The following is a 25,780-nucleotide window of genomic DNA, read 5'->3' as shown; positions in this document are numbered from 1 at the left end:
ACTCAGGGAATTCAGTGGGAACTCAGCTTTCCCACACAGGTCCTGGCACAGAGGCATTGTCTTACTCCATTCTTCTAGTTTTACTATAAGATCCATGAAGTTAGGCTTAACCAGAATGAATTCCCGTCATTTGTCAGTATAGGTAGATGATGGGGAAGAAAGAGGAGAGAAAATTTAGAGGGGAAAAAAAAACAAAACAGTAACTTGTTCTGACCCACGATGGTGATGTGGCTATACATGTCCCCTGCATCCTGAGGTGCCAGTACAAGTTGGAAGTTTTTCTTCTGGTTCCTTCTGTAAGGAGTGGCATGTCAGCAGTTTGAGGTTTAAATTCTTATACTGAATGGATTTTAGATAGGCCAAGACAGAAAGACATTTAGGGAAGAGGAGACACTGCTATTCATATGAATATTTTCTATATTTGGAATTCTGGGCCCAAGCTTGGTTGCCAGTAAGAGAGGCAGTCAGTCCCCAAACCCAGCTCTCCTGAATCACAGGCTATTGTGAGGGGCAGAAACTGAGGCCCAGAGAAACCAGTGACTACTCTTTTCTTTTGGAAATTATTAAAGAAGTTGAAATATATTTTTATCTGCAGTTCCTGCTGTTGGTGAGTACAGTTGGTGTTGAAGGCATATTGTAGAGTTTAATGTTTGCATAAGTGCATGTAGAATCCTTGTCCTAGAAGCCTAAATAAAATAGTTTACTCTCTCTCATGTGCTAACATGCTAGAGACATTTCATGAAGTGAATCCTGAAATGGGAAGAGCTAATGTGCTCTAAGAGGAAGGGGACCAACAGCATGTAGTGCTTCTGGATGGCCGACATCAGTTCAGTCCTTTACGGCGCTTGACTGCTCAGTAACCTTGTGAGATAGATGATATTCGCATTCAAAGCTGGGAGAGCTTAAGTAACTTGTCCAGGGTTATACAGCTGATACATGGAAGAGTAACTCTGCGTCCTCTGTTTCCTGATTTGGACTCACATCATACATATTACATATTGGAGAAGGAAATGGCAACCCACTCCAGTATTCTTGCCTGGAGAATCCCATGGACAAAGGAGCCTGGTGGGCTACCGTCCATGGGGTCACAAAGAGTCGGACACGACTGAGCGATTAACACACACATACATACATATTATGACTGGGGACATTGTGACTTTCTAGTCTCAACTGAAGTGAATTAAAATGAAACTAATTATTCTCTGTTCTTTTAAGGCTCCGCAGATATAAAGTCCTAGGGAGTAGCAATTCTGACTCAGACCTTTTCTCCCGCCTGGCCCAAATTCTTCAAAATGGATCTCAGAAGCCCCGGAGCACTACGCAGTGCAAGAGTCCAGGAACCCCTCACAATCCAAAAACACCACCCAAGAGTCCAGTTGTCCCTCGCAGGAGTCCCAGTGCCTCTCCTCGAAGCTCTTCCTTGCCTCGCACATCCAGTTCCTCACCATCTCGGGCTGGACGGCCCCACCATGACCAGAGGAGTTCATCCCCACATCTGGGGAGAAGCAAGTCACCTCCCAGCCACTCGGGATCTTCCTCCTCCAGGAGGTCCTGCCAACAGGAGCATTGCAAACCCAGCAAGAATGGCCTGAAAGGATCCGGCAGCTTCCACCACCACTCAGCCAGCACTAAAGCCCCCCCAGGGAAGAGTAAGTCAGCCAGTAAACTCAGCAGATAGGAGCTGGGCCGCAGCCCTCTGAAAGGTGTGCGATCTTCCTCCTAAATCTGATGCATGTGTGTCCCTGTACTGTCTATTTAAAAAAAAAAATCAGTGTTGATCTTCTCTCACAAAAGAAAGTAACATGATAAATTATTTATAAGAAGATACAAATATAAGAAATTACCTAAGGCAGGCAGCAAGCAGATCAGGAATCAGTGTCTTTGCATAGGAAGGGGCCATCCAGCAAAATTGAAGGGGGTGAAACTGGTTAAATGAGCTCTCAGTTTTTAGATGCCTTCCAAACAGAAATGTTGAAGGTAGGTGGTAGATTGGAATTTTAAGGGGTATGGCCTGCTTTTTTTTAAGGCTCTACTCAAAGATCATATAGTAAAAGTGAAACTTCTAGTATTTGCTTTCCAAACTTCCCAACCTTGGAGAGTCAAATTTTAAGTCCAGTATGAAGAGTATGTGAGAAGTGTGTGCTGGGGAGCCAGTGCGTGGCTACACTGGGCTGGTGAGTTTATCCAATGTATTGAGAGTTCACACCCTTACTTTGCTCATTCCTACTACCCTCCTTGGATTTCACATTTTTTAAAGTTAGTGTTTGCACCTGATCCAGTCTCTCTTATTTTAACACATTCTAATATGCTTTTAGCAGCACATGCTAAGAATTTAAAATCCAATTATTTTTAACCTCCTAATATTTATCTTTGGAGCAACAGTTCTTAGTATATTTTTATTGTGAAAAATAACTGTTGAAACTTAGGTAAAGGAAGGAAAAGTCTAAATAGAACTACTTTGCAGGCTTTAGTGCTTTAGGGAGAGGGACAGAGTATAGAGTAATACTCTTTGAGATAGAAGAACCCTCTCCCCTCTGTTACTTTCCTCCTTGTGGAAGGAAAACTGACCAGAGTAGCAGACCTTGCTTCCTTAAATATTCTAGGTACCAGCTCTTTCTACTGTTAACCTCCAAGACAATACAGGAAAGTACATCGCTGTGGAATGTGACTTTATGCTTTTAGAGCTTTAGAAAGAAACATAGGAAGAAATGAGGTACGATGAGGCTTAAAATTATCAAACTTTGTATTTTATATGTTTAGCCAATAAGGAATGAGTACCTGAGGAAATAAATTTAGGGTCAGTATTTATCTTTTAAGGTTTTATTACCTGCTTCTCCTGTGTTTTAGTTTGAATATTTGGGCTTCTTGACCTGATTTACACGTAATCTTAATTTATAAAGCCGTAAGGAGGATCATATTTGTTCTGATCTCACTCTTTGCTAAGAGGAATCAATCAAAGTTAAATTAGACTAGATTTTTTAAATGAGCTCTTTTATACTTTGTAGTTTTTGTGTTGTAAAGACCTCATTAAGGTCAGGTAAATTGGTCTGCTTGCTGTTGAAATCTGCCTTCTAGCAAACATCTGTGCTTTTGCTTTGACCTTGTGTTTGCTGCCAAACCTAATATGGTTGAATTGGAAAACAGAAAAAGAAAGATATTTCCTCACCAGGTGAACATACTCTAATGCTGCATCAAAGCTGCCCTGAAGCTGCACTGACTGAACTTTTCTTGTTCTCTTTATCTGTGTCGAGCTTTTTGAAAAAAACAAACAAAAAACTCAAAACACTATTGAGGCATATATGGTCTCCCATAAGAAATGTAGCATAATGTGGCATCTTAATTTCTCTCCAGTTTCAAGACTACAGAGGAATGCAGTAGATAAGACGTATTTGCTGTTTAACTAAAGCAACTGTAATATCGGAAGACCAATCCTTCTGTATTATATTGTATAATAGTTGCTAAAACACTACTTGCATGTCTTCATGGTAAATTATATAAATATTTATAAATATATAGAGAAACATATGCTTATATAAACTCATTCTTTCTCATTCTCCATTTGTAATTTCAAGATCACAGATGGTGAGATTACTTTTTATTGTGTGCCTCGTGTACACTTGGGCCTTGCCTATCTTCATTTCTGAAAATCTGTTCTTGGCATGTGACACTTCAGATCCTTTTTGCCTTCCTTGTATATAGTGCAAAGGTTGGCAGTCTTTAACAGGCCAAGATAGGTTATTTAATTTTCATTTTTAAAAAATTTTAATAGGGGAAAAAGTACTAGAACAGCTTGTAATACTGATTCAGAGGTTTGTCATGTTAATCACATAATTCTCTCCTATGGTTAGAGTGGATAACCTGGGTTGATAATCATGGGTCTACTATAAATAGATTTTTTTTTTAATCTCTTAAAAAATTACCATTCTGCTTTCCTCTTTTCATCTCACTTTGTCAGGGGCAGGGTGGAGGTAAGAAGTAATCTGTAATTAAGAAATTATCTTGTTTTTCCTGTTGTATTAGCAAAATTGTGCTAAAAGTAGCCAGCTTTAAATCCTGACCCCTCTAATCAGAAATGTGCTTGTGGTAACTATTTGAAAAACTGATGAGGCTGCAAACAGTATGAAGTATGCTATTTCACTTCTTACGGGCACGTCTCTGCTAGTTAAACCTGATAGTGATGACAACATGGCAGCTGAATGTTTTCTCTCTCTCTTGAGTCCTTCCGTTTTTCTCCCAACTTTTCCACTGTGTTGCCCCTTTTTCTAAATGGCACTGACAAACTCAAGATCCAGAGAGAGAAAACTTTGCTGTGTAAGAATGTTTTATTTTGCACATAGAGAAAAAGAGTTAACCAAAGATATTTCTGCTTGGATACTTTCAAAAAAGATTAATTATATCTCATGTATCAATATATCCACTTAAAAGGACTGTCTTGTATAGAGATTTACTCTGCTTTTTAAAAAAAAAAAAAAAAAAACCTCTATGGTTTTAGATGTCTTGGGCCAAAAAGAGAAGTTGGCAGCCCTGAGCAAAGCACTTTTGGCACAAGGGTTTTTGTTTTTATTTCTGTATGATACAGAAAATGAATTGGGTTTTGTTGTTATTGTTCTTTTTAAATTTATTATTTGTTTTAGTGGTGGCATATTTCACACTTCAGTGACATAGGTCATCCAAGTAATTCTGAACCAGTTTGGTTATTCTAAAATGAGGGACTTGGCTATCCTTTAAAGTCAAGCCAAACTATATTAAGAGTAGTATGGGGAAAAAGTTAAAATTACCTTTTGAAAACCAAGTGCCTCCTAGATTCTCCTATCACAACAAAATGGTTAGTTACCTTGTCACACTTGCCCTTACCCTCCCTTGTCCAGTCTCTGGAATTACTTGGGTGGAGCAGAAGATGAAATTAGCCATAGCTCAGTCTCTTTAGGTAGCTTACTCCTAAATTATGCTGCCAAATCTCCAGGGTGTATAGATTGTTTGAAATATTAAAATTCCACACAGCAGTCTTTTGCACAGCTTAAAGGCATTTAACTCTAACGTATAGTGAACAAAGAATGAAAATTGGGTCATAGCAAATTTAACTGTAAAGCACAGATTATAAACACGCTTGAATGGTGAGTCTTAAATAGACACTGTTACTCTCAGCTGTGGTGTGCAAGCCGGCCTTGCTGACAGCAGCATAGTTACATTCTGGTTTTTAAGTTGCATGTTGTGAAGTGAAACTTATTTTTTAAGTTGCCAAGTTAATCAAGTCCTAAATAACTAGCAAAATGGTAATTGAGACCCACTGTTGCCATTATCCACTCTGTATTTGCTTTTGAAACACTAAACAAATCTCAGCTGCTTACGAATCCAGTGGACTAGGGTGCAGTGTCTCTCTGTGTCACTCTTAGCCACTACAGGAACTTGAGGTTCTTCTGTAATCATCAGAGATTCCTTCCAGGCCACAGATTTTTATGTGAATGTTTCTATGGTTATATTTAATTGACAAAGGAAAATGTTGGTGCATGTTTTATAAACCCAGACACAGATAGTTAAAACCATAACTAGTTTTTATATATCCAATAGCTTTGAATTAAAAACAGATGCTTCTTCCCTCAAGAGCAGAGGATTCTTTGTTCTAGGAACTACATTCTTAATCTAACATTAGAATTGGTGATAGGAGAAAAAGGATCTAGAATTCAGAATTGAGTGGCTTAAGGGAAAAATGCATCTTACTTTGGCTACTTGAAAACACATTTATTTGTAGATAAGTCTAGATTTAGCCTTGAAGGTCAGAATTTTCACATTTTAAAACTTTTTCATTCCTGATATTAAAGCGTGACATATGTCAGGGAACTATTTCTTTTGTCATGTTTATGTGTTTTGGAATGAAGTTGTATGCATTCATTGTTTTAAAATCTGCCCATTTCTGTTTATATGTATTTACCACACATGTGTTGGGACTTTGCCTAAAGGAGAGAGATTTCAGCACCTGTATCACTGAGGAGATAGAATGGTTGATGACAACTGTGTTTAATTTTCTTGAGTTTGGTACTATAGACAGTTGTTTGCAGAACATCATCTGTGTTCTAACAAAGTATTCAGGATTAAGGCATGTAACCACTGTGGTAGTCCTCACATGTCAATATTTACCCAAGTTCAGGAATCACAGGTGCATATTTAGACCTTAACTTAGAGATGGGAACAAGAGGCAGTTCTAATCCACAGACATACAGAAAGAGTAGTTCATGGGAAACCCCAGGTGGTTGTTAGGACGTCCCACTTCATCCAGTGGGATGAACTCTGGTATAGAATTCAAGGATGTGGGAGTAGTGTGGAAACATATCATTGGATATTCTCCAGAGTTTGGCTGTCTCTCTGGAATCATGAGAAATTTAAGCCAGTTAGACTCAGGATACTGCAGAATCTCTTGCCAGCACTGCTAGGGAGAACTGCAGGCAATAAATGGGGAATTCATATAGTTCTTAGGTAACTCCAGCAAATGGGACAAGGATCCCCCTATTGATTTAAAGGGAAATTTGGATGCTACACACCTCAAATTCTTGAAATTATATTCTTGACCCATCAGTATATTTTCTAGTTCAGTTGTGGTTATCTGTTCCAAATTTTAAAACTAACATAAGCTTGATGTTTAATTACTTCCCTTAAGCAGATCCAAGAATCAGAGTATGTGACAAGATCAAAGTCACCTTGACCTGATCCACAATCTTAAAACACTAAAGAACCAAGTAAAAACCTTTACTCAGTAATGATTTGATGATTATTTCCATAGATTTTGCTGGATTCTTGGTCTTAAGGAGACATGTAAAGGAGGTGAAGCCTTTTTCTTCATTGCCCTGTGAAACTTTAACAGGATCTGCCTCTTTAATTGAAGTGACAGTATGGATGCTCTGGGTCAGGGATTCTGGGTTCCTTGACTGAGAGAATGGGATTCCATGAGGCAGACCTTTGAGCCCATGTGACTATAGAACTTGCTGACATAATTTTACACACTAATGATAGGAAATTTTTCTTTTCAGTAGTTTAATATTGTTTCATGTTGTGTACATAAGTGTTCACTCACCAAGTTAAAAACACTGGGTAAATCTAATTTTTATATAGACTACCCCTGCCATATATTCCTCCCCCCCACCCCTTAAAATATACAGTTCAAATCCTTAAAAATTCCTATATGGAACTTCAGCATCCCTGGGGTCTGTCTGGGTGTTCTTCTCATCCACAAGGGATAAACAAACCTACCAGAGTATATTTTAGGGATCAACACAGGGAAGGGAAAGCCCTTGGGATTTTTTTCTTTTTAAACTATTCATCAGTTAGATAAATTAGTTCACTAATTCAGAAATACAAATAGAGGAAGCTAAAGGAAATACAACGTGTACCACTGGGGCTCTGAAATTGGATTGTGTGAACTTGTGAGCTGAGTAACGAAAAAAACAGATGACCCAGGCTCACGCTTCCTCACTGCTCATGCACAGTTCCTGGTTCCCCTCCTGACTCCTTTCCTAAAATAACCAAGTGCTGATGTCATTGGGTCATTTACTTACAAGTTTACAGCTTTTAGGAAAAAAGAGAGAGTTGAGAAGCACCTAATTTTGAATTAGATGTAAATCTTGAAAGTTTCTAACTATTGGCATCTTTTAAATCAGATGGAACCACAATCCAGAAGAATTCACTCATCGAGTAAGACAAGTTAGAGTAATTTAACAGTTCCATAGTTTTCTCCCTTTTTTCTCTTCATGAAATCACTGATGAGAAACTGCTCTTTGAAATACCTCCAAAGGTATTGTATTGTATCCCTTTCCCCTCCAAGCAGCCCTCTTTATGCATTTTTGCTCAGGCAACCAAGGACATAGAGTATTGGCAGAAACATGAGTGCTTTTGTATAGGCCATCTGTACATAAAAGTGTAATTATTTATTTAATTTTCCCATTTGTATCATATTAAAGCTTTGTACAGTGTTTTAAGTTCTGTTTTAAAATTATTTTGTATTTTATTTTTATAATCTAGTAATAAAATATTCATTCCGCATGCAAACTCTAGTTCTATTTGTGTGATGGTTTGGATTTCAGAGGTGAGAAATATTTTTCTAATTTAAAGGTTATTGAATGCACCGGAGGTCACAGGATCAACAGGGAGCAGAAAGTGTTCTATAAATGCAGTACCACATCCAGAAGTGACCTAGAAAAAGAAGCGCTGGAATAGAAACTAGGTATTCAATTTCCCCTGCAGACAACAACCAGGGTTCAGAGATGTGAGGAGAGGGTTCCCCATGTAATAAAACTGAAAGTGTTAAAAGCTCTGTTTCAACCCATCATTGTATCGCTGTTGGGAGGTATTTTTCCCTTCTCTGCAGGAAACGTCCCTGTATCACTGGAGTGATTTCTGCTTTCCAGCATCCCCTCTTTTTCCTTGTCCTTTGAACCAAGGGACCTCTCAGGAGGCTTTCATGCGGGCACTGCTTCACCCTTCCTGATTTGGTTTGGCCTGAAATATTAGTGCCATTTGTTTTTCTCAGCCCGGTTTCCCTTTCTTGAGTTCTCAGTGAGCAGCAACATCCAAAGAGGTGATTCTCGTATTTTTTGAAATAAAAAAAATTAAGAAATAACAAGTACCAGAAACTAATCATATGTATGCCTATTAACTTAATAACTGCAAAGTAGCTGAACTATTAATCTTGTGTAACGTATAAGGGATAATAAAGACGGCGATTCTGTGTGCAGGGTGGCGGCACTTTTAAGGGTTGTGGGCTGAGGATCCTAAAAAGCCCCTCCGTCTTAAAGTCTTAAATGATCGATCAGTTGTTGGTGGGTGCTGGAAAACGAGTGGGCAGGGGATTGAAAACTCAGCTTTTGAGAAAGGCAAGGTCAAAATGAAGTTAAGCAAACTTTATCGTAATTTCTTTAGGGTAGTGACGATTGAATCTAGAAAACTTGAAAGAAAAGAATGCGCTTATCGTAGATGTAGGCATCTTCTCCGGAGAGTAGTTCACCTTTACGGTCCGGCCGCTCTCCCGGACCCTTGGTCTTCCCCGCCGCGTCCCCGAGTCCCGGCAGGTCACCCTCGGGCCAGGGCAGCCGGGGCCCGGCTTCACCGACAGCAGCACGCTGCACTTGACAGGCCACTGGGCCTCTTGTCAGGAGCCAAGGCCCAAGTCTAGCCTCAGTGCGGGGAAGCCCCGCCGTCGGCGGCGGCGGCCCCGGTCCCGCCCCTGGCCCTGCCCGCTCCGCCCCGCGGCCCAACGGTCGCCCCGCGGCGCCGGGCCCGCCCTTCCCAGGGCGCCCGTGGCGCGCCGGCGCCTGCGCAGTCGCCTCAGAGCGCCCTGACCGGGATGGCGGCCGTTTTGGAGTCGCTGCTGCGAGAGGAGCTGTCGGTCGCAGCCGCTGTGCGGTGGATCGCGCGCAGCGCCCAGAGTTCGGAGGTAACAGCGCCGACACGCCCCCAGCCTGGCCTGAAGCTGCTTCCCGCGGGACATACCGCTCCTCCCGTCCCATTCCTCTAGAGTGCCTGGCTGTCAGCCGGGGCCGAGTGCGCTCCAACTAGGGGCCGCTGCCCCGGCCGCCCGCCAGCCTCAGCGCGCCCCGCGGCCCCGGCTGCCCGCGGCCCTGCGCCGGCAGCTGACTGACTGTCGCCCCTCGCCACTTCTCCCTCAGGATGACCCCAGGGAGGCGGCGGCGCTGAGCTCACTTCGGCCACTGCGGAAGGAATTCGTGCCATTCCTGCTCAACTTCCTGAGGGAACAGAGCAGCCGCGTCCTCCCGCAGGGCCCCCCAACCCCCGCCAAGGCCCCGGGCTCCTCGACAGGCTTGCCAGGGAGATCCGGGGGGCCGCCGCGGGGCGGCCGCGGAGCGCGCAACCAGCTCTTCCCTCCGATCGAGGCTTCGAGCGCCACCACCGCTGACGCCCCTTCGGCCCGCCGTGGGGGCAGGAGGCGGGGCCCGGGGCCGGCCCGCGAGCGAGGCCGCGGCCCCGGGGGCCCGGAGGAGGGGGTCAGCGGGGAGTGCCTGCCCTGGGCCGGGGGCCGGAGGCCCAGGAGCTCTGGCAGCCCCAGCAGCCCCAGCCTCGCGCGCTCTGATCCGCCAAACCTCAGCAACCTGGAGGAGTTCCCTCCCGTGGGCTCCGTTCCCCTCGGCTCTGCAGGGTGAGAATGAGCCCTCTAAAATATGGCTGTGCTAGGGGAGTTAAAAAATTAAGGCTGGGTGCTCTGTAGTAGAGCGTGGTAATGACAAGAAAGTAGGGGGTGAAATATCTACGGGGTGAGGGGCATTTTGCAAGGGTTGCTAGATGTTATGGTGGAGGGGGAGATGCTTGAAGATGGGAATTAGGAAAACCTATGGCTGCTCTTCAACAGGACCAAGCCTTCCCGCAGGATCAACCCAACTCCAGTGAGCGAAGAGCGATCATTGTCCAAGCCCAAGACTTGCTTCACCTCACCCCCAATCAGCTGTGTTCCCAGTTCCCAACCCTCAGTCCTAGACACTAGCCCTTGGGGCCATGGGCTTCCCTCAGGGTGCAGAAGTCTGCAAGAGGAGCGGGAGATGCTCAGGAAGGAGCGGTATGGCTTTGTTGCTCCCGGGGATGTCAGCTTCCTTTGGGGGGGATTTGCAGGGCTTCTCCCTGTGATTAATTTGTCTCCTGGGAACCCTGGGTCTGTTTCTTGGGCTGTGGACATGTCTCTAAGGAACCTGAGTGTGGCTGCGGAGGAGAAGCCATGCTGACTGCTCATGACATTTCTCTTTCTCTGGTAGCTCTAAGCAGCTGCAGCAGTCACCTACTCCTGCCTGTCCCACCCTAGAATCAGGATCTCCTCACCCCAGCCGGACAGGACACCTCACAGCTGAACCCGCTGACCCTGCCAGAGTATCTTCCCACCACCGTCTGGAGCTGGTTGCCCTTGTCTACTCTTCATGCATTGCAGGTGAGTGAGAACAGAGCCCTGGAATGAAGACACTTGTAGAACTACAGGGTAAAAGAATTGATAAGATGTGTAGAACTGAGCCTTTGTTTTGACTGGCGTTCAATACCCTGGAGTTTCCTTTTTAACCAGAGAACCTGGTACCAAACCTCTTCTTGGAGCTTTTCTTCGTCCTTCAGCTCCTTACTGCCCGGAGGATGGTGGCTGCCAAAGACAGTGACCTTGAAACAACTCCAGGAGCTGTAGGTTGGTGAACAAGCCTCTTTTTGAGAAATGATGTCTGGAAATGAAATTGTTTTTAACCAATAGCTTGGTACTGTCCTTCCAGATTCCCTGGAAAGCCCTCTGTTCCAGAGTGTCCATGATTGTGTCTTCTTTGCAGTGAAGGTTTTGGAACGTCAATTTCAGTAAGTTTCCCCAGCTGAGGCATTTGAACCTTATTCGCATTATTCACTTGATTCTCTGGCTACTTCGGAAGCATGCTTGTGCTTGACACAGGTGTAGTGACCTTAGACTTTTTCCTACGTGTAACCTTCAGTTTCGTGTCAAAGCTATGAATTAAGCCCTTGAAAGAATCAAACTGCCCCCAGTAGTCTTGGTAGCTGACCTTTGGGTTTATCTACTGTTTCTGCTTTGCTGTCGTTAGCTGCTCTGTGGGGTCTCGTTTCCCTTCCCTTTGCCTTTATCATCTTTAATCCTTGGCCCATGACTTTTCTTTATGTGCCTGCTCTGTGCTCCAGGTAGCACACTGTGGTGTGCAGATGCCAGCTGCCTACTTGCAGTCTGTCCCATTCTCAGTCGTGTGTGCTCTTATCCCTGTAGCATTCTTTCCCACTTGGACAAAGGGACATTGAAGCTGTTGGCTGAGAACGAGCGGTTACTGTGTTTCTCACCAGCTCTGCAAGGCTGCCTCCGAGCTGCCTATGAGGGCAGTGTTGCCAAGGTAGTGACCCCATCTTACACATCTTCTAGCCTGGATCTGACCCTTCCCAGTCTCATAATTCAGACGGCCCAGCTCACACCACTGTAGTGTCATGTGGCCTAAAATTCTGGACTAGAATATGGGGATGAAGTTTTCTGAGCATGAACTCTGCTTTCAGTCCCTAATGTCACTGTTTTAGGTCTCTCTGGCGATGCCACCTTCTGCTCAAGCTGTCTCCTTTCAGCCAGAAACTGACAATCGTGCTAACTTCTCCAGTGACCGAGCCTTTCATACTTTCAAAAAACAGAGGTGATGAGAAAAGGGGACTTTGGGGGAGGGGATGAAGCAGCATTTTCTCCGGGACAGGCAGCCTATGTTGTTTTCATAGAAACTAGTTTGTTTGGTCCTAACGGGTGTAGTTTAGCACCACCAGGCCCTGCATAGCAAACATCTTAAGGGCCACTTAGCCTCATTCTGTTTCATGCCCATGGACTCACACCTCTGACAGTAGCAGCTTTCACACAGGTGCAATGACTTTGGTCACAGGGTTCTCAGATGAGAGTGCCAGATCAGCCTTAACTGCCCACAGAAGCATGTGAAGCCTGTGGTGTGCTGCTGTCGGGTCTGTGGGATTATCACATAGAGAACCTTGGAGAGGATAAGGAATGGAGCTGTGAATGGTCCTGTCCTCAGTTCTGAGCTAGAGAAGGCACTCCTGAGAATGAGTTAAGCCAACTGTGCTTCAGTTGATCAGACATCTTATGTGTCTGCCAGGGATGTGTTTTACGAGGTACTTCGAGAGTGGGAAGATCGCCATGAGGAGCCTGGCTGGGATTTTGAGAAGGGCTTGGGCAGCAGGATCAGGTATGTGCTCATACACTGGTCACTTTTTCTTGCTTCCAGCAGTGAGCAACTTAGTGGTTTTTGGGGTAACTGATTAGAGAAAGGCTTCTCTCCCCACCCCGAACTCCTTCTAGCACAAAGCTGTTTTCTGTCTTCCTTAATCTCTTAGTTACTGCCACCTCTGCCTCTACTCAAAAGGGATTTGTTTCTCCGACTCCTTCTACTCAGAAATCGTTTATACTTGCTCTGTGATTGCAAATGATTGATAAAGTGGAACACTCTTATGCCAGGTTGTGTGAGTTTAGGCCCGTCACTGGCTTAGACCCTTTCCAACCTCTATTTTCTCCATCATCTAATCTGACAATACAGATAACTTTGTGTAGCTGGATAACTAGGATACAGAAAGAATGTCCTCTTGTCTGGTGATCTCCCATCCACGTTGGTCATGAAGCTCACTGGCAGTCAGTGTAGACTGAAGATGAGAAGGGTGGTCTTATTCCATATTTGGTTAAGTGTAAGGTTAAGGGCTTCCTGGTTGCTCAGATGGTAAAGAACCTGCCTGCAATGCAGGAGACCCAGATTCTGTCTCGGGGTCAGGAAGATCCCCTGGAGAAGGAAATGGCAACCCATTCCAGTATTCTTGCCTGGGAAATCCCAATGGACAGAGGAGCCTGGCAGGCTACAGCTCATGGGGTCGCAAAGAGTCGGACATGACTGAGCGACTGACAGTTTCAGTAAGTGTATCTCTAGCCTTGAGGGATCTTGGTGCTAAGGAAAGTATCCTTTACCTTTCCCCATATCCTTGTGCCAGCCAGCTCTGGCAGAAGGCTGCTCAGGCCCCTGGTAGAGGGCTGAAAGTCTCAAGGATTGGCTTGTTCTCTCAGATCTTTCTCCCCTTCTTCCTCCCATCACACTCCATCCCTGCCTCTTATTCCTCAGAGCCATGATGGGTCAACTCTCTGCAGCCTGCAGCCACAGCCATTTTGTTCGACTTTTCCAAAAACAACTTCTCCAGGTAACTGCTCCAGCAGGAGATCTGTCTCCAGTGGACAGTATGTATTATAGGTGCCAAGGAATGGCTGGCACTTTGGGACAGGCCAGGAGAACAGGCAGGTCCTTGGCTGAAGAGTGAACAAGAGTTCTGCTCTTTGGGTGGTGGTGGAAGCTTGCGAGCCAGAGCGCTCTCATGCCTTACACCTCCTGCCTCCGTGGGCCCCCTCACACACCCAGCTGTCCTGGCCCTCCTTCAGTCCCTCCCTGCTTTCTTGCCCTTGCTTTGTGGTGTGGCAGAAAGAGCGCAGGGTTAGGTCTGGTTTCAAATCCTAGCTCTTGTGACCCTATGCAGATGTTGAATCTTAAAATTTCAGTTTCTTCACCTGTAAAAATAAGAATATAATGCAGACCTCAAAAAATATATCTGTGGCACACAATATAGGGTGGGCATCCCGTATTGTTCACTGCTTCCTCATTTTCTTCAGCCCTTCTTTTCCAGAAAAACTCACTGGTTTATCGATTTCTCTCCTCCTCCCCCTGCCCCAGATGTGTCAGAGTCCTGGTGGTGCTGGGGGCACTGTCTTGGGTGAGGCTCCGGATGTGTTAAATATGCTTGGAGCTGACAAGCTGGGGCGGTTGCGGCGCCTACAGGAACGGCTTGTGGCCCCTCAGAGCAGTGGGGGCCCCTGCCCACCCCCTACCTTCCCAGGCTGTCAGGGCTTCTTCAGGGACTTCATCTTGAGTGCCAGCAGGTAAAGGTCCCCTGTCTTGCTGAGAGTGGGGGCAGAGGCCTGAAGAGGTTTGTGTTCCCAGAAGGGCAAGAGTTTGCTCTCCTTGGCCTGGAATGTCAGCGGGTGGGACTGGGGGATGCCCGGCCTCCTTCTAACCCACACTTCCTGCTTCCATTTCCCTTCTCACTCTCTCACCTACGAAGGTAAACTCCTTGTTCCTTGACCTCCTATGTCTGCCCTGCTGAGCCTTTCTGTCTGGAACACCACCTCTATTATCCTTCCTGCACCTCTTCTAGTACCTTTTTCCCCCCTTCCCTTCATAGCTTCCAGTTTAATCAGCATCTCATGGATAGTCTGAGTTTGAAGATCCGAGAACTCAACAGCCTCGCCCTTCCTCAGCCTGAGCCTAGTGATGAGGACGGGGAGTCAGACGTGGACTGGCAGGTTAGAAAGCAGAAGAAGGGAGGCTCTGCTCTAGAGGGGAAAGGGTATTTTCAAGAAGTCTGTAACAGTTGTGGTTTTGTTCTAGAAGCCTAATGCTCAGGACCTCTTACTTCTTGATGGCCTGCAGGGTGAACGGAGGCAGTTTGCTGTGGTGCTGCTCAGCCTAAGGCTTCTGGCCAAATTCTTGGGCTTTGTTGCTTTCCTGCCATACCGGGGGCCTGAACCACCCCTGACCCGTGAACTCCAGGACTCCATTCTGTCCCTGAGGAGCCAGGTGAATGGGGGTGCTGGTAAGGAGGGAGCTGGGAGGAGCCGCACGGCAGTGGTGTTAGAAGGCTTTCCCCAGCCCCTGACTGACCCTGGCCCTCCCAGGTGCCCCCAGTCCTGGATGTGCGAGCTCTGCTGCAGCAGGGGCTGCGGGCACGCCGAGCAGTGCTCACAGTGCCCTGGCTGGTGGAGTTCCTTTCTCTTGCTGACCACATTGTCCCCATGCTGGACTATTACCGCAGCGTCTTCACTCTCCTGCTGCACCTGCATCGGTGAGTCAAGAGAGGGCAAGGCTTGAGAAAAGGGTGCAGGGAGAATGTTGCTGAGGCTGCTGCTTTTTGAAGAGGGCCAAGCAGCTTGTGCTTCCTGTGTACTTCCATAGCTGTAGCTGACCCTCAGGGGAGAGGCCAGGCCTTGATCCACAAGGACAGACAGTGGGCAGTTATTTGCACTTTGGCCCTTTTCTATTCCTACTGTGGCCCAGCTAAGAGTGAGTACAGATCTGGGAGAGGTGATGAGACCTGGTTGCCTACACAACAGCAGTCCCTTTTAGGTCTCCTTTTGAGAATCACCTTCCCAGTGATAGCTTTTTTTTTTAAACTCCATTCCATTTCTTTCATTGCACAGATTCCACTCACACCCTCATTTACCTTTTAGGAGCTTGATCTTGTCAAAGGAAAGTGAAGGAGAGATGTGTTTCCTGAACAAGCTGTTGCTGCTTGCTGTCCTAGGCTGGCTTTTCCAGGTTGGTGGAATGAGGGTCCAGGTTGGGGAAAGGGGGCATGACTACTGTGGCTGGAAATGGGCAAAGGGGAAGTGTAGGACTCTGACAGAGAGCGGGGCCAGATGCTAAAGGCCCAGAGGAGGAAGGATGGGGTTGCCATAGAGGAAGGTGGCTTTGAACCTGGTTGTCTTAAACCCTGGGGCCATGAGGTCGGAGGTGTGATGAACCCCTAAAGTGCTGGCTGGCACTGCCCTAATCTCTTGCCAGATTCCCACAGTCCCAGAGGACCTATTCTTTCTGGAAGAGGGTCAGTTGGATGTCTTAGAGGTGGACACAGTAGCCTCAGAGCATGGCTTGGTAAGTGTTGGGGTCCAGCCAGAGCCATGGGGACCACAAGAGTAAGGGAGGTAGCCTGCCTGCCGGCAGGCCCAGCAACACAAGCCAGAATATAAGCTTAAGTCTCACGTAATTCTCTAACCTGACTGCCCCATTTCTGGGAGGAAGGGAAACTTGCCTTCCCCAGACTGACCTGTTCTCTCCCCCAGGACAGCATGCCTGTGGTGGACCAGCAGCTGCTCTACACTTGCTGCCCTTATATTGGTGAGCATACTCTTCCCCGAGGGTCCTTGGTCCTTGGCCTGCCCCTTCATGAGAACCCAAAAGGCACCCCATGGGCCCAGCACCCTCGTACTTTGTTCTATGCTTAGGCGGGCCCTGATGCCTCGTTCTGTCTATTCCACAAATGCTAGTCTGGATGCTTGGGTGGGTGGGACAGTTTTGGAACTAAGCACTTGGGCTTCTCTGATGCAGGAGAGCTCCGCAAACTGCTCGCTTCATGGGTGTCGGGCAGCAGTGGACGGAGTGGGGGCTTCGTCAGGAAAATCACCCCCACCACCACCACGGGCCTGGGAGCCCAGCCTCCCCAGACCACACAGGGGCTGCAGGTAAGGGGCAGGGTGGAAGCAGGGGCCACCCCATGGGTAAGGGAAAGGGAGCCCTTCCCTGCACTGCTCCCTCCTTCCCACAGGCACAGCTGGCCCAAGCCTTTTTCCACAACCATCCGCCCTCCCTGCGCAGGACCGTGGAGTTTGTGGCAGAGAGAATTGGTTCTAACTGTGTCAAGCATATCAAGTGAGTCTGAGTTGAGGGGGTTGGGAATGAAGGTGTTGCAGGTCCCAGGCTCATTTCCTTATTTTCCCCCTTTAACACCTTGTTGCCAAACTGAGGAAAGTCAGCTGAGGGGTGGGGACAGCGGGTAATAGAGGACAAGGGCCCAGTGGGATGGGGGAGGCTGAAATGGCTAACATTCTTTCAAGTTATTCTGACCTGGTTTGCTTGAATTTGCAGCCCCTTTCCAATTCAGCCTTCCCAACTACCTCTTGCTGTTCCTGCTGCAGGGCCACGCTGGTGGCAGAGCTGGTGCGCCAGGCAGAATCGCTTCTTCAAGAGCAGCTGGTGACACAGGGACAGGAAGGGGGCGATCCAGCCCAGCTGTTGGAGATCTTGTGTTCCCAGCTGTGCCCTCACGGGGCCCAGGCGTTGACCCAGGGGCGGGAGTAAGATGCCAGTCTATTTGGATCCTCTCATCTCCACTCTTCTCTTAGCCTTTACTTTCCTGTCCTTTTTTTTTCTTATATTGTTTATTCCATGTCCTCTCCCACCCTGCTTTTGTCATTCTATTTTTGCCTGCTTTGTAGGCTCTTATCTTGGTTTTTAGAGGTTTAAGGACCCAAGTTTAGAGTTGAATTGGAAGGGCATGTGGTTGGCTGTCCAGTCTCCTGGCATCTGGCCTGGGCCCACAGAGCTGAGCACGCCCTCCCCTGTGGCAGAGCTCTCCCAGCTCAGTGGATTGGTGCCCTCAGGGACCCAGCTGATGTCTCCAGACATCACTGACCTCTGTCTCCTTTCAGGTTCTGCCAAAAGAAGAGTCCAGGTGCCGTGAGGGCACTGCTTCCTGAGGAGACCCCGGCAGCCGTACGTAGGAAGTAGTCCTGGGGGTGGTGAGCTGGGGTGGTGGGGGAGGAGTGCTGTGGGGCTGTGTGTGTCAACATGCACATGAGGCAGCAGGCGGGCCAGTCCTGGACTTGGGCATTCACCACTGTCCTAACTTGCCCCCGACTCAAAACTACTTCTGTGTCACAGGTTCTAAGCAGTGCAGAGAACATTGCTGTGAGCCTTGCAACAGACAAAGCCTGTGCATGGTTGTCAGCCAACATCACAGGTAAGGTCCAGGGAAGGGGAGTGACTGACCAGGTTTTTCAAGTGGACTGGCAGGAAGTTGGAGGCCACTTGGGGGAAGACAGGACTCAGGCCCAGTTGGTAACAGGGAAGGGCAGGGGTTGGCATGGTGAGCCTATGCAGGGCTGCTTTGGTGACCGCTTCTCTGTCCTCCCTCTGACTTGCAGCACTGATCAGAAGGGAGGTGAAAGCGGCCGTGAGTCGCACGCTTCGCGCCCAGGGTCCTGAGCCAGCTGCCCGGGGGGAGCGGAGGGGCTGCTCCCGTGCCTGTGAGCACCATGCTCCCCTCCCCTCCCACCTCATCTCCGAGATAAAAGTACACAGCTCCCTACTCCCTTCGGCTCCCCTCCTCCTGCTCCCTGCTCTTTTCCTAGTCGCCCTTCTTTCTTCCTCAGCTCCAGTATTTGTGTAGCAGCTTTCTGTGTTGTCCAGCTAGTTTCCATTTTGTTACTGAATAGAGTTAGGCAGGACCAAATTGAATAGTTTTAGTAATTGCTTTTCTCTGACTTTTATACTTGAATCACCCAAAAGGGTCAAAGGGAAGAGGGTAGATGTGAAAATGGTTGACTGAGTACATGGTACATAGATGATATCGGGAGTGGAGTAGGGAATGGCTATCTAGTGCAGTAGGAAAGTTCTAAGGAACAGTCATCCCAGTATTGGGACAGTATTTCAGAAGCACTCTCCTTTGGGGGAGATGATGCTTGTTTGGTTACAGGCAGTAAGAATAATCAGTGCTCTTCATTTGATAAAAAGAATTTATACTGTCTAGAACAGGAATCAGTGAACAATTCGTGGGCCAAATCCAACCTGCTGCTTGTTTTTGTAAATAAAATTTTATTGGCACATAGCCACATTCATTCATTCACAAATTGGGGCTGTTTTCATGCTCAGCTGCAGAATTGGAATGACTGGGACAGGGACCTAAGCTAGTAACTGGCCCAGAGTTGGGGTAGTAGTGTTGTAACAAAGATTTAAAACTAGGGACAAAAAAGGACTGACTGAAGTTCGAGAGTATATAAGACGGAGAAGGAAACTCTCAGCAGCCATTAGCTACAGTTTTCAATACACAGATGATTTCTGTCCTGAGGCCTCGACTCTCCTGAGAAAATGAACGGAGAATCATGAGGGACAGAAAATACCACGTGTACGTGGTAGGACATAAATGCTTTCAGAACTGGCTTGGTATGGCATCTCGAGCTCTGGCAGCACACTGTCCCTTGGCTTATCTATTCCATCTGTTCCCTCTGTTGTCCACTTGGTTGCTTCTCCCAGCTGTGCTGTCCTGCCCTGCCCTGCCCAAGTCCCAAGTCTAAGGGCACCTTGGCCCATTACTTCACCCCAGAGCCCTGTTTTCCTTTTCTTTCTGCCTCTCTCCACTGGCTGATCCCCATCCCAAGCCACATTCTCTGTGGCCTCCTTGGCCCTGGCCTGGCCTGAAGCCTTATGTTGCGTCCACCCTTCCTCTCTCCAGGACGTGCTCTCCTTGGCTGTGGGGCCCCGGGACCCTGAGGAGGGCGTTGCCCCTGAGTATCTGGAGCAGCTTCTAGGCCACCTGGGCCAGATGCTGCGGTGCCGCCAGGTGAGACATGGCATGATGCTCTTCTTTCGTATCCTCGTCTGGTGACTGGTAATCAGAGCTGCACTGGCCCAGGGCTGCTGCTTGAATTATGGTGCTAATGTCCAGGGACTCCTGTTTTTCCCCCACAGTTCCTGTGCCCACCGGCTGAGCAGCATCTGGCAAAGTGCTCTGTGGAGTTAGCGTCCCTCCTTGGTATGGCTCCTTTTTATCACAGCCCTCTGTTGCCAGATCCCCCAGTTCTCTGGGTTGGGTACAAGCAAGATTAGAAAACAGCTTTCTTCTGCTCTTCTTCCTCCCAGGGACACATGACCCTGCCTCCACTTCTAAAGCTTGGCTTTTCTCTCTTCCCACAGTTGCAGATCAGATTCCCATCCTGGGGCCTCCGGCACAGCACCAGCTGGAGAGGGGGCAGGCTCGGAGGCTCCTGCTCATGCTGCTCTCCCTGTGGAAGGATGACTTTCAGGTGCCAGTTCCCCTACAGCTGCTACTAAGGCCAAGAAACGTGGCGCTTCTGGCAGACACTCGGCCGAAGGAGGTGAGCCAGAGAAGGTGGACGGGGGCTGGCCGGCAGGCTTAGAAGCCTCTGTAATCATCTTTTACACCCACTGCCCCAAATGTTATTAGCTGGTTTAGTCCCCTTTTCTGGGGCTGTGCTTATTTTCTCCTGTACACTCAGAGAGACTCCTCAGTCTCATCTCCCCTCCTCCCTCAGCAGCTCTGTCCTCTGTATCAGGCTCGCTGTGCAGTCCTCTTAGCCCCCTGAGCTCTTTCTCCATGTGTATTGCAGTGGGACCTGCTGCTCTTCTTGCTCCGGGAGCTGGTAGAGAAAGATCTGATGAAACGGATGGAGATAAAGGCTTGCCTGGACAGCCTCTATGAGACCCAGTGGCCAGGGGTAAGAAGCCTTCATGTTCTATCTGGAGAGAATAGGTGTCATGTCCCTTTTATCCTGAAAGAGGGGCAGGTGATAGGGCCTGGCATCCTGAGGATCTTCCAAAGCTCAGTGAATATTGTCAGATGTCTTGAAGCCCACCCTGAAATGAAATGGCTGCTCTAGGGCACCTCCTTCACATTTAAGTAGCTGTTATATGAAGGACTGTGTCCGTGGAGGAAGGGAAGATGGCAGATAGATAGAAAGCATGGCATACCTCTGGCAAACCCCTCTGATGGTGGGGTTGTTTCTGGCCACACTGCTTGTCTTGCAGGGTCAGGGACTGAACCTAGGCCCTGGCAGTGAAACTGCGGAGTCCTAACCACTGGATTGCTAGGGAGTTCCCAACTGTGGGTGTTTATAATCAGGATAATCTGGATTTTAATCTTAGTCAGTTCCTAATGTGATTTAGGGCAAAGTAGTTTCTTCATCCATAAAATGGGAATAACTTAGACCTTATGGGGTTTTTCAAGATGAAATAATGTGCATATGAAGTACTCATTAGTGGTTCTGAGCCTCCCAATACAGGCTCGCCCTGTTCAACTTGAGCATCCTAGAGTACTAACAGGACAAGTCCATTTCCATGTACAAGGCAGTTGGGGAAAAAAAATACCTAGGTTGTCTACTCACTGCTTAGCTAGGGCTTCACATTTGGGACTGATTTTTAGTAAAAAGGGTGTTAGAATCATGTGTCTGCTTTTTCAGTCACCTTTCTGCTTATTCCAGGATTTCTCTGAAGAATTAGCAACATTGTTCAACCTGTTTTCAGCTGAGCCCCATGTGCCAGAAACCCAGCTAAGAGCTTGTGAACTGGTACAACCAAACCGGGGAACTGTGCTGGCCCAGAGCTAGGGCTGGAAAGTGTCCCTACTTTAGGCATCTCACCAGAGCGCTGGAACCCCAGCCTGACTGTGCCTCAGGAGGAGGCCCCAGAGCCACCCCAAGTGCCCACTGTGACCCGTTCTGCTTTGAAAGTAGCTCGGTCTGTCATCAGGCTTCCTGCTCACATTTGAAGGAAGAGTGTGGCTGCCTGGCATCCCACGGATGGCTGACCATCCCAAGTCCAAGAGGAAGAAGGAGGGGGTCACTGGATTCAGGATTATGGTGGAAAAACCTAGAGATTCCAGTCCTGGAGAAGAAGAGTTGGCTTTATTACTTGGATACTAAGTGAAATGACCCATGGGGACTTGTTGACACAAGATTTGAGCCCCACTTGCTGCTACCCCAGTATCTCTTAAAGCTTTGTGGTTTGGAAAATCATGACAAAGGCAACTGACTTCTCCTTAACTTGTGAGTAAAGTTAACATGAATTTTGGGAGTCTACATTTTCTTACCACCAGGAGCTGGACTGCCATCTCCTTAAAAATGTACAACAGATGTGGGGCTCGCCCAACAGAAACCTGCCTTTTACCTTGCACCCTGCCTGCCTTCAGTCCCGTGCAGGTAGTAACTTTTGACTCTAGCTCCATCCAGGGGCCAAGCACGGGCAGAACACTAGAGCTTTTTTAAAATAAACTGTTTTCTTTACTGAGGGCTTCTTGTCATTTTCACCTTATTCGTCCCTATAGAAGGCTGCGAGGTCTCAGGTGGGCTTGGAGGTGGGTATTGACAGGGTAGAGCTGTCCTAGTGGCTTGGCCACTCAGCAGAGACTAAAAGTTCCCGTATGTGAGACCTGCAAGCCAGAGAGCCTGGGGCCCTTATTAACTCACTGCCAACAGCATTAACTTCTGTGCAGCTCCCTTTAAAGGTTTAGAATGTGTGAAATTTCTACTCACCAGCCCTTGGGATGCTTGTTTTTGTGGGGCGGCGGGAGTTGGGGATGTTTTGAGTTAACTCAGAACAGAAGCATTCTACATCTATAAATGGTGCACTGATTCTAAGAAAGCACTACTTTGATAATGTGCATTAAATTCATTCCTGTAAAATTCATGGTTTTTCTACTTTGGCAGTGTGTGCAGAGAGATTCAGTCTCTGCCAGGGAAAGGAGAAGGGAACTCAGTGAACCCTCTTGAAGTGACACAAAATCTGTCTGTGCATGTGTGTGTATTTCTTAGAGGAGAAGTTCTCAGCTGTCAAAGAGGTCTCCAACCCAAGGAAGCTACCTAGGTAAGAGGCTCTGGGCCTAAAGAGGTCTGCTGTGTGCCGTTACAGTAGGTCCTGTCAGCACAGAAGGGTAAAAATGGTATGTCTCCCATACCACATACCACTCCAGTCACACTGCTGCTGAGTCAGGCTGTGACCTGCCCTTCCCCTCAGCTCATCCAAGTCAATAAGTTTTTGCATCTGAACCTTTTTTCTTCATCTGTCCTTTGAATCTAACATACTATAGGAAATTCTGAAAGTTCTAAATACTTGGGAACCAAAAAAGTTTTAAGAAATGTCTTACCTTTCTGCACCCATCAGGTATGGCTCAACAAAAGCACTGCTACAGGAAGCTGAGTCCCAAGGTAAGCAGCTACTTCAGACACTCAGCTCCATGTGAGGTGAGATAGACAAGCAAGCAGGGAGGAAAGCCTGGAGCCCTGGAAGATGCTGAGTTAAAGGCTACTCAGCTAAACAGCAACAGGCCCAATTCAGGAAACAACGCTGGTCTGTGTGAACCTTAAAAGCTTACTTTAGGCAGGCAATAAGAAAGGAATTAGAGACAGGCAGCTAACGAATTAGTGAACTCATTAGTATTTAGATTCTTTTCCATATGCCTGCTTTCTACTAGTTATCTCAACAGTGGTTTTCAAAGTGGTCTCCAGACCAGCAGCCTCACAATCACCTGGGACTTCCTAGAAATACAAATATGTGGGCCCCTCCAGGCCTCTAAATCAGAAACTTGAGTGGGGGCCAGCCTGGGGTGTCACAAATCCTTTCCGTGATTCTAATGCACAATAAAGTCTGAGAACCAAATATCTTAACACCAGCGTCAGCTGACTTACATGCCTGGCTTGTGGCTTCTCTAGTTCAGGGGATATGGTCTCCTCAGGGCTGCCTGCCCACATGTTCAGATTCCCACTGCTGGCTCTGCCTCAGAAGCTCCAGAGGTACATACCTGCTAAAGAGCTTCCTTCCAGGGCTCTGTGGTTACCGCTGGGTGTGCCAGTGACTGTTCTGGAATCATCTCTCCTGTTCGTACTTGGGCTACAGCTGGCAATAGCTGGGCAACTTATCTGGTTGCTCTTTATATGCAAAGCAGTACTGAGCTCATAGGAAACAGTATATATGTGTAAACTATATAGCTTGAAACTGCGCCATGAGCAGTTACTGCCATCATAATCGAGGCTGAATTCTGAGCTCAAATGACACACTTAGGCTATCCCAGGGTAGTCTTCACTGAATAAAAGTACACACCGGACTTTTAATTTGCAAGTGTTCTGAACTTTTCAATCAGTGGTCTTAATCATATGAAAAGATATGGGAGTACATAAATAGGGTGTTAAATATATCAAGTGTTAACAAAATATTAACCAGAAAAATAAGTTTAAAAGCAATTTTTAAAAAAACCTTCAACAATATATAAATAACTTAATCTGAGGTAAGAGGGGAAAAAAATCCTGCAAATACTTTCAGAAAAATAAATCTCTGCTGGACTATGCAGAAATTTACCTTTTTACCACATCATCTCAATCCCCATATGGTCACCCTCTTCTACCAAAGTTTCTGGGCACCAGAACTGAAGCCAAGAATCTCTCCTACCCCTAGCACTTTCAAGTAACCATATAGAATAAAAGCTCAAGTTCAGTCAGAAAACTGAACCCAGTCTCCATCCCACCCTAGAACAGAAGGGGCTACAGCAGTGCGTGGAATGCTCAAGAGCCTGAAGGCTGGAAGCAAGCCTTCGAGTGAGGTAAGGAATGGAGCTGAGCTTCCTCCTAACAAATCACTTACCTCCTCTAGGAAGTCCACTATCATCCCTCCCATCTTCAAAAGACAGTTTTTCATCTCTGAGATGAGAGATGCCCAAGCCCCATCCCCAGTCTTCCTCAGGGATCTGGGGTCCCACCCTGACCCCAAATCTATCCAGCCAGCTTCTACAGTGGTTTTTCTCATTATACTGAGCTCTGGAGTGATGGCTCCATAACACAGCACTGGTCAGTACTCCTAACTGGGCCAAGACCCAAACGAATGTCCTCTCCTGTGAGGGAAAGGAAGGGGGTGGGGGCAAGGCAAAAATTAATAATAAAGCAATTTGTAAAGATTCAAAGAGGAGAAACAATTCTACATCATTGTTCTGGTTTGTGTAGATGTTTTTTTAAACCATTTTCTGTTTTGGTATTTCCTAACACTCCATCCCACAGTGGAGCTGAATGCTGGAGGCAGATTCACTCAGCTGGCCGATGGCAGCTTCTCTACCAGCCCAAGGGCTGCACCAAACTAAGTAAGCACCATGTCAGAGCACTGCCATTTCCCAGCTCTACTGGCTGTACCCAATCCTGATCCTAGCCTATATGCCACAGGGTCCCAGAGACAGGAAAAAGTGAGAAACCCAAAAAGGTGAGTTGAGCTTCATTCACACTGGACAGCCAGAGCCAGAAGCTCAAGCGCCCTTGCTCTGCGCAGGTGCCAGCTGTGACCAAGTGCCGACCAGGTTTCACTGGAACTTCGGGGCGGAATGCCATCTATTCAGTCGGCCACAGCAGGTAGCCTTGGCTCTTCTTGCATCAGGATACAGAGTAACAAGAACTGCCCCAGCAATTCTGGGGCATCCTGGAGTGCCATCTTGACTGTGAGATGCTAACTACCAAGGAAGGAAGCCAGTCTGGCTATAACCAGTGGCTGCTGTTTGATGAAGGAGCTTAGAAGTTGAGGGGGGAATCCTGGAGCACCAAGTTCTACCTGAAATAACCAGAGAGGGAAGAGTTAAAGGTGCGCACTGGGGCATACTTCAGCCATAAGTAGCTGTGGTGATGGGACAAACTCGGAACTGAGCTGTGCACAGTCCTGTACGCTGCTGTTCAGATCTAGACAAAAGCTTCATTTCCCAATGCCAAGTCAGGGAACTGAGGCTGCTGCTCTTCCTCATAATGACTCATTTATGTCCTGAGAACCCTGGGAACAGCCAGAGGACGAAGGCCACCAGGCTCTGAAATAGCTTTGAAGAAGGTTGGTCAGCTCTGCCTCATTCCTTCCTCTGATTCACCACTGGTTTGTGACCCAAGAAGCCCTTAAACCTCCAGCCTCAGGCCACAGGTCCTGGGTCC

The 25,780-nt window shown here is 47.3% G+C and overlaps 3 protein-coding genes across 19 annotated transcripts in view; 2 read left to right on the top strand and 1 right to left on the bottom strand.

Annotated features, from left to right (window-relative positions):
• The window catches only part of TTBK2 (tau tubulin kinase 2), a 136,128-nt gene extending 127,830 nt beyond the window's left edge, over nt 1-8,298 (top strand). For 8 of the 10 annotated variants that reach the window (XM_061430923.1, XM_061430918.1, XM_061430922.1 and 5 more), the window contains one exon: nt 1,216-8,037. In XM_061430923.1, the coding sequence (XP_061286907.1) occupies nt 1,216-1,678 (463 nt within the window). In that variant the 3' untranslated portion in view covers nt 1,679-8,037. Of the gene's footprint in view, nt 1-1,215; nt 8,038-8,100 lie in introns of those variants that run through there. The other 2 variants (XM_061430924.1, XM_061430921.1) reach the window with 2 other exon arrangements.
• STARD9 (StAR related lipid transfer domain containing 9) overlaps nt 4,454-25,780 on the bottom strand; it is a 140,154-nt gene continuing 118,827 nt past the window's right edge. For all 6 annotated transcript variants that reach the window (XM_061430908.1, XM_061430909.1, XM_061430910.1 and 3 more), the window contains one exon: nt 4,454-25,415. In XM_061430908.1, the coding sequence (XP_061286892.1) occupies nt 25,314-25,415 (102 nt within the window). In that variant the 3' untranslated portion in view covers nt 4,454-25,313. The remainder of the gene's footprint in view (nt 25,416-25,780) is intronic.
• CDAN1 (codanin 1) lies at nt 9,332-22,117 on the top strand. Of its 3 annotated transcripts, XM_061430930.1 has the most exons (28): nt 9,332-9,421; nt 9,654-10,141; nt 10,352-10,555; nt 10,749-10,918; nt 11,048-11,161; nt 11,244-11,322; nt 11,738-11,858; nt 12,037-12,146; nt 12,612-12,701; nt 13,620-13,695; nt 14,220-14,425; nt 14,728-14,848; nt 14,976-15,122; nt 15,221-15,387; nt 15,773-15,860; nt 16,107-16,196; nt 16,385-16,439; nt 16,650-16,783; nt 16,867-16,970; nt 17,237-17,395; nt 17,750-17,813; nt 17,982-18,060; nt 18,245-18,393; nt 19,552-19,659; nt 19,788-19,851; nt 20,013-20,194; nt 20,447-20,554; nt 21,317-22,117. In XM_061430930.1, exons 1-28 carry the CDS (start codon nt 9,332-9,334, stop codon nt 21,440-21,442), a joined length of 3,693 nt encoding a protein of 1,230 aa, XP_061286914.1. In that variant the 3' UTR covers nt 21,443-22,117. The 3 variants fall into 3 exon arrangements, with proteins under 3 accessions (XP_061286914.1, XP_061286913.1, XP_061286915.1); XM_061430929.1 differs by lacking the exon at nt 21,317-22,117 and having other exon boundaries at nt 20,447-20,716; XM_061430931.1 differs by lacking the exons at nt 19,788-19,851; nt 20,013-20,194; nt 20,447-20,554; nt 21,317-22,117 and having other exon boundaries at nt 18,245-18,346; nt 19,552-19,642.

The sequence above is a fragment of the Bos javanicus genome, chromosome 10 (genome assembly GCF_032452875.1).
Source record: "Bos javanicus breed banteng chromosome 10, ARS-OSU_banteng_1.0, whole genome shotgun sequence".
Taxonomy (NCBI): Eukaryota; Metazoa; Chordata; class Mammalia; order Artiodactyla; family Bovidae; genus Bos; species Bos javanicus.
This window is presented reverse-complemented; position numbering and strand designations above follow the sequence as displayed.